At 56.1% G+C, this 10369-nt stretch overlaps 1 protein-coding gene across 1 annotated transcript; it reads left to right on the top strand.

The window, feature by feature from the left end:
- The first annotated feature begins 449 nt into the window (after nt 1-449).
- CLEC4F (C-type lectin domain family 4 member F) lies at nt 450-9481 on the top strand. The gene is made up of 7 exons (XM_025470958.3): nt 450-579; nt 1278-1394; nt 1686-1793; nt 3742-4860; nt 7298-7449; nt 8239-8357; nt 9049-9481. The coding sequence occupies exons 1-7, from the start codon at nt 474-476 to the stop codon at nt 9197-9199; spliced, it is 1872 nt and encodes a 623-aa protein (XP_025326743.1). The 5' UTR covers nt 450-473; the 3' UTR covers nt 9200-9481.
- The last annotated feature ends 888 nt before the right edge of the window (nt 9482-10369 follow it).

Raw genomic sequence — 10369 nt, 5'->3', positions numbered from 1 at the left:
CTCGGCTTTGAAAATTCACTAGAATGACTCAAAGAACCCAGGAAAACACTATGCTCACTGTTACAGGTGATGATGCTAGGTCCTAGCAAGCCCTTCCTTTGGTCTGCAGATTCCTGCTACGCTGACCTGGCTCCCCCCGACCTGACCTCCTGTTAACTTGAGAGCGTCTGGGGCTGTGGTTAAGAGTCGGGCACGGGTCACACAGACGTCTTTCTGCAGTGCTGAGGAGGACCCCACCGCCTCCCGAGTGGCTGCTGAAGTGTTTGTGCCCCGGGGCTGAGGCTGGCTTCGGGGCTGTGCTGAGCTGATGACGAGGGAGTGGGGCCAGGACCGGGGCTGACTGGCGCCTGGGGACCCGGAAGGACAGGACCCTTCTGCAGAGTCAGCGCGGGGGAGGCCCTAAGTCCGGGGCGTATAAGTCCGGGGTGCCACAGCCTCACTTCCCTGCCCCGGGCGCACCGCACAGCCTGCCCATGGGGGGTGCGTGGTGGGGAGCAGCGCCGGAGGCCAAGGGAGAGATGGGTGGTGACAGGGTGCACTTCTGCACAGGCAGCCAGAGGGTGTCCCTGCGCCCCCCAGGTGAGAGAACCGGGGAGTCAGCGCATCCTCATCGGGGCGGCGTGCTTGGCCCCCAGCCCTCTGCATCTCCGCCAGCCCCCGGCAGGCAGGGCTCGGCCCCTCCCCGGCCCAGCATCCAGAATCATAGGCAGGGGCTGAAGGTGAATCCGGTGGGGGCGGAGAGCCTGGTGCACCCCCAGTCTCTGCGTGAGGCCTCCCCAGACCCTTTCCCTGGGGATCAGCACGGACCCCGTAGGGTAAGGGCTCCATCCCACGAGGTGGCCCCCCGTTCAGGTGGCACCTGCAGGCAAGCCCCACTTCTGCACAGACGACTGCAAACCTGGGGGCTCCTGGGACCCCCCTCAGCCAAAGGGCCGGGAGTCCTGCTCTGGTCACGGTTCGTGGGCAAGCCCAGGCCCGGGGCTCAGAGGTCAGGCCCCTGCTCTGTCCCTCCCGCGTCCCCCCTTCCGTCTTCATTGCAAACTCCCTGCCCTTGCCCTCCTTGCCACCCTGTCCCCGCACCCTCTTCACCCTCCGCACCCTCCTCTGGGTTCTGTGACCTCCACTGCCCTTGTGCTGCCACCACGCCACGTGCTTTACTCCCCATCTCCGCGGTAAGCGTGGCCGGAGTTCTCATCCGCACCAGACAGGCCAGGGCACTGAGCCCGAGGGCTGGCCCCGTGCACCCGCTCTGGGGCGGACGCTGGCTTCTCTCGCAGGGCTGGACTCGGCGGCGGGGGCTCCCGTGGCCCCCAGGAAGCTAAGGCTCGCTCAGACCACCGTGGCAGTTATGGCTGTGACTCTTGTCTCCTCGCTGGTGGCTCTCGTTGTTGTGGGTAAGCTCCTAGGTGACCTGAACCCCACTGACTCTCTCTGTCTTCCTGCAAAGGGCCCCCCCGCGCGCTAGTCGCATACCCTCTGCATACAGGCTCCCTGGGGCCCCAGGCCTGACCCAGATCTTACCTGGGATTCCGCCAAGGCCCCGTCCAAGGGGAGTCTCCCAAGAGCAGAGAGCCGGGAGTGAAGTCTGAAGGGGCCATCGCCCCGTCTGCAGCCCTGACCCGGGCTGGGGCGGCCTCTTCCGCAGCCCTCGTGCGGGGATGCTGACCCAGCGATGGGTGTCTCAGTCCTGCAGAAGCCAGGATCCCCGCCCGTGCCCTTTCAGCAGTTTCAAGCCTCGACTCCGACTCCGGGAGACAAGGCCGCGGCCGAGCAGCTACCCGCGGAGCCGCACGGTGAGTGCAAGGGCGGTAGGGCCGGGCGGGCGGCGGGAGCCTCTCCCTGGCGCCTCCTTTGCCCCTGCACGGGTTCCAGTTTTCTCACAAGAAGATACAACCTTTTTTTAAAAAACAGCCTTATTAAAAAAATAAATAAATAAAAAATAAAAAACAGCCTTATTGAGGTGTCCCCGGTACCTAATAAAGTACAGTATTTAATACACTCTGATGAGCTTTGACTCCTGCGTATACGTGAAAGCCTCACGCAGTCAAGGTAAATAGGAGCATATTCGTCACCCGCCCTGTAAATTTTACTCGTGCCCTTTGTCCTCCTTCCCTCTCCCCTCCTCTCTTCATCCCCAGCCCACCACCTATCTACCTGCAGTAACAGAGATTAGTAGGCTTTTTCTGGAGTTTTATATAAAAGGGATCCCGTGCTATGTACACTTTTTGGCCCTTTATCAGCATGTAATCTGCAAATATTTTCTCTCAGTTAATGGTTTGTCTTTTCCTTCTCTGAACAAGATTTAAATCTAAATAAAGTCTAATTTATCTTTTTTTTTTTCTTTTATGGATTGTACTATTAGTTCCACACTGGAAACCTATCCCAAGGTCACAAAGACTTTACCTACGTTTCCTCCGGGAAGTTTTACACTTCTTGGTTTTTACATTTCGGTCTATAATTAAATTTTGAGTTAAGCTTTATATGATGGTGTGAAGCCTAAAGTTAATTTTTATTTTACCTGTGGATATAACAGTTGTTGCAGCGCCATTTGTTGAAAAGATTATCATGAATTACTTTTGTGTCTTTGTTGAAAATCAGTTGTCCATTTATCTGTGAGTCTATTTCTGGATTCTTTATTCTGTTCCACTGATGTATTTGTCAATCTCTACAAGACAGAGTATTTGGATTTATCTTCAAGGGCCACCTGGCCCCACCTGGCCTTACCTCAGCATAGGGGCTGAGACCTCATACATTTACTTAGGTAGGGCATGAGGAATGGGGCAGGAATCTTCCAGAAAGGGTCCCTGCCTACTTAGGTTCTTCTCCCCATCCCTGAGGGAAGGCTGGAATCAAGACCCTTAGACCATAAATGTCCATGTTAAGGTCTCAGCTTGTGAGGTGAGCAAAGGGTGCTAGGCGGACCCACGGCAGCTGCGGTGGGTCTCAGGGGGACAGTCAGGCAGGTGAAAGGAGCTACCAGTTCCCTGAATGACCCTAGTGACCAGGGCTTTCACTCAGGTCTCCATCCTCAAGCGACTGTGTCAGGCCCCTTGCTCTATGTGACACGGGATGTGCCAGCCCTTTAGAAGGCCCTTTCGCTCCAGGGTCTGGGGTCACCTGGAGGGCCTCCACCACAGCCCCAGGTGCGGACTGAGCTCAGTGCTTCCTCTGTAGGGACCTATTTGGTTTACTTTCTGGACTTTGTGATCAGAAAACTCCGTTTGTGGTCTACACGGTCCTCAGGAAGTGACGGTGGTGAATCAAGAGGCCTCGTGCTTGGTGTACGACTATAGGGGAGCACTAAACGTGGGCTTTATTCACACCTGATTTTTTTTTCACAATGGCCTATTTAATGGTGAAATGTCAGTGGAGTTCTACTCCAGTCGCTTTCAATGATGTAATAAATTACCTTCAAGTTCAATTACTATGGCAAAATAACAAGCCTGACCAGCATGACTCTAGTGGGAGCTAGTTTACAGGAGGCAGGTATTTCAATCCTTCCATCCCTCAGTTCATGACAGTTAAGTAAACCTTTATTTATTTTATTTTTTGGCTCAAAATCTCCGGTGGCCATTTCCAGGGTCTGGGTGGCCGCAGTGAGCAGGAGGCTGCTTGAGCACTTGGGGCTGTGCCTTAGACGTTTCCCTTAGAAAATGTAACAACACTTTAGTTGGCCCATATAACGAATGCTTACCTGTGTAATAGGCCTCTGTGGCTGCCTTCTCCGTTTCCTCCCTCCAGATCCCCACCGCTCTGACGGGCTGGCAGAGTTGCAAGAGACTATCCAGATGTTTAAAAGCCATGTGGAGAATTCCAACACCTGGAGCACGGAGATCTGGATGTTGACTTGCAGAGTGGACAATGTCAGTTCTCAGATCCAGGTGCTCAGTGGGCATCTGGAAGATGCCAGCGCTGACATCCAGATGGTAAAAGGCATTCTACAGGATGCCAATACCTTGAGTTTCCAGACCCAGATGTTGAGGAGTTCAATGGAGGGGGCCAGTGCGGAGATCCAGAAGCTAAAAGGAGATCTGGAAAATGCAAATGCTTTAAATTCCCAGACCCATAGTTTCTTAAAAAACAGTTTAGAAAATGCCAGCATTGGTCTCCACATGCTGAGTGGAGGCTTAGGAAATGCCAACACTGAAATTGCAATATTGAAGGCAGGGCTGAAAATGGCAAATGCCCAGGCCCAGTGGGCAAACAGTAGTTTAAAGGATGCTAATGCTCAGATTCATGTTTTGAGAGGCCAACTGGCTAGTGTTGATGATTTAAGGGCTGAAAACCGGGTTTTAAGAAGCAGTTTGGAAGGAGCCAATGCTGAGATCCAGAGGGTCAAGGGAAGCGTGCAAAATGCCAATGCTTTAAACTCCCAGACCCAGACTTTTCTAAGAGGCAGTTTAGACAACACCAGCTCGGAGATTCAGTTATTAAGAGGTCATTTCAAAAGGACTGGGGATGAGATTCTCTTGTTAAAAAGAGATTTGGAAACAGTCACTGCCCAGACCCAGGTAACAAGCAACCATCTGGAGCGGACAGATGCTCAGATCCAATTATTAAAAACAGAGCTTGAAAATGCCAATGCCTTAGATCCCAAGATTCAGGTGTTAAGCAGTTATCTGAAAAATGCCAGCAGTGAGATACAGACCCTAAAACAAAGAGTGGAAGCTGCTGCATCGTTAGTTTCCAAGACCCAGATGTTAGAGAGCAATCTGCAGAAGGCCAATGCCGAGAACCAGCAGTTAAAGTGGGATTTAGAGAACACCAAAACGCTAATTAAGAAAATCCAGGAGAAGCAGAATGGCCTGGAGACAATCCGTGAGGCCTTTGGTTCCCAGGAGCAGCTACAGAGGACCCAAAGTAAGTGGGATGGGAGAGCATGGCCAGGGAGGTGGCCTCTGGGTGGGCACAGTCTTCTGTCCCTTCAGCCTTTCACTTACTTCATGCATCCCCCCCGGGAAGGAGGGTGGGTTCTGGAGAAGGGCTGAAGTCGCCCGAATAGGCTCAGCGTGCCTAGGCAGTGGTGGAAGTGGCATAAGGCAGTCATCCCTGCTCTCAAATGGCTTGTCATTTGGCCAGAGTGACAAAACAGCACTCGAGAAACAAATGATGTGTGGGAGGCATGCAGGGAGGCGTAAGACATGTTCTATAAGGGGCAGGTCTAAGAACTCGGGGCGGGGCGGGGGTTCGGGAAGCAAAAAGAAGGGAGAGAAAGGACCTTCCGAGGTTGACGTCCTCTGATAGAGAAAAGGGATCTTTGGAGTGGGGGAGAAAGGTTTTGGGGGAGGCAGGATCAAAAGATGCTTTGTGGAGAAGAACTGAGTCCTGAAGGACTAGTAGGTGTTTGCCAAACAAGTAGGGTAAGAGGGTGGCAGGTACACAGGCATGAAATATGAAACCATGAGGTTCAGGAAACTTCCAGCTGTTCAGTGTGACTGGACTGTGGCCAAGAGGGCAGGTGATGATGAGGTGCAGGCTGAGAGGATAGCAGGCAGGGGCCAGAATGGTGGCTTTCAAACTGTTTTGAATAGAAACCCACAACTCATTTATATTGTGACCCGATATGATTACGTGTCTCACACACACGCACACACACATTTCAAAAGCCAAAGTTTTTACCACTCTGATATTTTATAATCTATTCTTTAATAAAAAACACCACACCTTGATACTTCCCATGAATGGGTTCATGATTGTATTTTGAAAATCACTATGCTAGAAAGCTAGGTAGACTTGGAGAGACACCAGATGGATGTGGAAGGCCTCTGAGTTTGGGTTTTATCCTTTAGGAGATGAGGGTCTATTGGAGGGCTTCAAGAAGGCTGACCAGATGGGTCTCCATACTGAGAGGGGAGAAAAGAAGGGAGAACAGTGAGATTTGGACATGCGGAGCCTGAGGTGCTTTGGGGATATTCAAGTGGCCATCATCTGGAGGCTGTTTGGGGTGAAGGGGATGGGCGCTGGCTACAGACACAGCTGGGGGAGCCCTGGGTTCGTTGGTTCTGGTTGTGGCAGTGGGAGTGGGGGGTTGTGCAGGAGACATATTGCTTTATGGGAAGAAAGCTGAGGGCAGAAACAGGAAGTCAACCTTCAGGTGGCAAGAAGGGAAAGCGGTGTTTTTTGAGGACACTATCCAGGTAGGCAGTCTTAGAGGCAGAAGGAGAACCAGGGGGTGTGCAGTTGGGGAGGCTACGGAAGGAGAGAATTTTGAGAAGGAGGTGGCTAGTGCTGGTGAATGAGCTCACGTAAAATAACCCATATGCGCCCACTAACTCTGGGCAATTAATAAGTCATTGGGAATGAAGTTCCTGTGGGGAGTAGGGTGGGCCCTGGGGGCAGAGCACCCTCAGCAGGGTGTGAATGAGAGGAGCGTGATGAGGCTGAGGTGGGGCATGGCATGGCAGAGGGAGGGATTAAAATACACATATCATTGTTATTTACATCGTAAAAACTCCATATTAACAATAGACAATGTGCAGAGATTGAAAAAGAAAATGATGAGAAAATAACCACTTGTATATCCATGAACATTTCTACATTTTTAAGAAGACTTCTTTATTTGAGAGAGAGAGAGGGAGCAGGGGTGGGGCAGAGGGACAGGGAGAGACTGAGCACAGGGCCTGAGGTGGGGCTCGATCTCATGCTCCTGAGATCAGAGCTGAAACCAGGAGTTGGAGGCTCAACCAACTGAGCCACCAGGTGCCCGTCTACACTTCCTGCATGAGTCCACCTCTGAAATGAGTAATACATTATATGTCAATTAAGTGAGTTTAAATAAAAAATGTTTTAAACAGGGTATTGTAGTGGGGAGGGATGGACGAGCTGAGAGTGATAGAGGCTTGTGCTCACGGGATGAGCTTTCAGAGCTTGAAATTGGGGGGTCAGATAGAGCAGGCCGGAGTCGGTGCTGGTGTGGGCAGCTGCGGGGGATGGAGGTGAGTGAAGGGAGTGGGGGTGCAGCGGGAGGGCGGTGCCGCCTCTTAGATAAGGGAGAGGAGGGGAGGTGCAGGGGTGAGGGTGCAGCAGGGGGGGGTACTGCCTCTTAGGGAGGGGCAAGGAGGGGGTGTGAGGTGCAGGGGGCTGCGCAGTGATGGCAGCGAGGCCATCGGGGCACCCCGGGGTGCAGCCCAGTGTCTGGCTGGGGACGGAGGTACTGGGCTGGGGCTGGAGGTGCAGCCTCCCCGCGGCACCTCTGGGGCCCTGGGCCTAAGCACTGTGCCGGCACCTGTCCGGGGAGAGGTGGCGGAGCTCCTGGCTTCCCCGACCGACCGACCGACTGGCGTCACGTCCGCTCCAGATCAGCTTCTTCACCTGATCCTGCAAGGCTGGGAGGCCCATGGCGCCAGCTTGTACTACTTCTCTCACGTCAAGAAGTCCTGGCACGAGGCAGAGCGCTTCTGTGTGTCGCAGGGAGCCCACCTGGCCTCAGTGACGTCAGAGGAGGAGCAGGTCAGCATGCAGCTTCGGGGTGCGGCAGGCGGGGGGGGGGGGGCTTTGGGGCTTGGCTTTCCTCCCCTCCTGGTGGGTGGGGCAAGGCCTGCGTTCCTCACTTCACTCAGGGGACTCCCGGTGACTCAGGTCCCAGGGGCATCTTGCTCTGGAGGTACAAGGACTGACAGCCGACCTTGCTGTCCTCGAGAATGAGGGAGGCACCCAGAGGCCCGCAGGTGCCCACAGGGAGGGAGGGCACTGGGGACTGTCCTTGGTGTGTTGGGAGCATCCTTCCCTCCCTTCCCCCCTCTCCCTTTAGCTTCTGCTCGGGTGTCAGTCCTGATGTGACATCCGCTAAGGCAGTGGCTGTGGAAGGCTCAGGAGCAGGGGACCCAGCCCCTTGGGACAGCCGGACACAGAGTTTGAGGACCAGCAAAGGCAGCGTAGCTGTGGGCCCCGGGGCCCTCTGCCGACGGCCCTGCCAGAGTTCTCTAGGCCCTAAGCTGTTTGGTCCATCTCTGGAGCTGCCCCCGCTGTGGTTCTCCGGAGACCCTCCTCGTACGTCTGTCAAAGGACATGCGATGTTTTTTCAAATAAAATGCTTCTGGGCCACGGCCGGGTCAGTGCTGTCCAGTGAAGCCGTCCTCAGGGCCCCATGGGGAGGCTGGGCCTGGCTGAGGGGACGGACCCCAGGGCCTGCAGGGTGGCGGGCCTCACGCCGCGCCAGGGAGGGGACAGCGAGCTCCCCTCCACGGGGCTGGGGATCGGCTCCTGGCCCGCGTCTCACGGCCTCGCCCTTTATCACAGGCCTTTCTGACGCGGTTCACGAGCACGTCCCACCACTGGATCGGCCTCACGGACGGGGGCCACGAGGGCGTCTGGCGCTGGGCAGACGGGACACCGTTCAGCGCTGGCCGGAGCCCGGCGTGAGTCTGGCAGCGACCCAGGACTCGGGCCCGGCCGTCTACACGCCGCTGCGCTGTGCTGGGGGCACACCGTGGGTCTGTGCGGGCGGCCGTGCATGTGCGGCGGCGTGATCGTGGTCCTCGCGTGGACGCCTCCACGGAGGGGCCTCAGGGCGGGATGGGCCTGGGGCCGGCAGGCAGCCTATCAGCGGGTCTTCCTGTGTTTTCATTGCTGTTTTGTTGTTTGCCTGTCCTTTTTTTTTTTTTTTTTAAGATTTTATTTATTCACTTGAGAGAGATACAGAGAGTGAGCACGAGTGGGGAGGGGGCGGAGGCGGAGGGCGAAGCAGACCCTCCGCTGAGCAGGAGCCCGATGTGGGACTCGATCCCGGGACCCTGAGATCATGACCCGAGCCGAAGGCGGACGCTTCGCTGCCCTGAGCCCCCGGCCCCCTGCTCTTTCCCTCCTAAGCCCTTCGAAGGCCCTGCCTCGGGGTGGGGGGTGACTCAGCTTCAGACACCCTCCCATCCCTTGACCCCCGGTAACCACAGACCACCTCGGCGGGGCCACCCTTGGGCTCCCTTGGCCCGGCTGCATCCCCACCCAGGGCTTCCACGAGACGAGGGACCCGTATCACCCCGGCTCCTTATGCTATGGTCGGGGAAAGGGGCCCTTTCTTCGTCTGGCCGAGCCAAGCCCTCTTACTTCCAGGTTTTGGGGCAGCCATCAGCCAGACAACTGGCAGCACGAGGACGGCCGGACGGAGGACTGCGTCCACATGCAGCACAAGTGGAACGACATGCTCTGCGACACCCCCTATCACTGGGTGTGCAAGAAGCCCACCGGCCAACGCGTGGCCTGAGACGGGCCAGGAGGGAGAGCCGCGGCCACTGCCAGCCCTGGGCGCCACCCCCCCCCATGCCCTGTGGAGACCGCTGCGCCCAGCCCGCTCCCCGGGGCTCCCCGTTCGGCCCTCTGTGTCCCCTGCTCGCCCTTTCATTTAGCCCTGCACACCCGCTAACGTCGCGTGACCTGGGGGGCCCCAGGGCTCCTCCAGGCCAAGGGCTTGCTGTGCCCCCGCGTCCCCCTCAGCTGCCAGCGTGGGCCTGAGACGGCGGCTCCCCAATAAACACTGAGTAGTGCACGAGGGCTCCGGCTCGTCTGGCGAGGGCCGCCGCACCCTCTCCCCTCAGGCGCGCTTCTCCTCCCTCGATGTCCCTCCTGAGCGTGAACCGGGTTTCTGGGTCTGGCTGCCCAGGGAAGAGCCGCGGAGGCTCCCTGGCTGCAGGGGTGAGGGCATCCCGGGTACCCGATAAGGCCCTGGAGCCACTCCGCGCAGCTTCGTCCTGTGGTAGCCCCCCTCATTTCCCGGCTGCAAACCTCGGGTGCTCTCTCTCTCTGGCTTTGGCGTCTTCTTGGGGCCCCTCCCCCTTCCAGGGACTGGAGTGTAGGATGAGAATCCCCGGAGCCCCACAGACTCACAGCCCAGGAGCCCAGGGCAGGCTTCTGGGGCCCCCGGCCTGCATGACTCCCTCCCCTCCGTGCTCCTCCCCAAACCCTGGCAGCTCCGGATCCTGGGGAGCTCAGCCCGCGTGGCGGCTCCTCCTGCACTGGGATATGGAAAGGGCCTCCACGAAGAATCCCAGGCAGCTGGAGGCTCAAGCTGTCTGCTTCCCCACTCGGGAACTCGGATTTCAGTTGTTCGATGTCTGAAAGCAATTGTTTCATCAAAGGTTTCATGAATTTTGTCCAGTGTTCCCATTGCTGACGGCAAAAGGACTAGTCCCGTTGCTCCACCGGGACCAGAAGTGGCCACCGGTCCTACCTGCTGTGGTACCTGTGGCTGAACAGGACTTTAACTCGTTTGTTTCCCTTTTGGCTCTTCTTTGGCATTTTATTTTATGGCTTCTTAGCTTTTCTTCAGTCTTAGAAACTCCTCCCCTACCTCAGGACTGAGATAACATTTCGCTGTATTCTAGTACATTTACAGTTTTGTTTTTTTCTTAGACTTACATATGTTACTGGATCTGAT

The sequence above is a fragment of the Canis lupus genome, chromosome 10 (genome assembly GCF_003254725.2).
Source record: "Canis lupus dingo isolate Sandy chromosome 10, ASM325472v2, whole genome shotgun sequence".
NCBI lineage: Eukaryota > Metazoa > Chordata > Mammalia > Carnivora > Canidae > Canis > Canis lupus.
The sequence above is the reverse complement of the archived record's forward strand: the minus strand, read 5'-3'. Positions and strand labels throughout refer to the sequence as shown.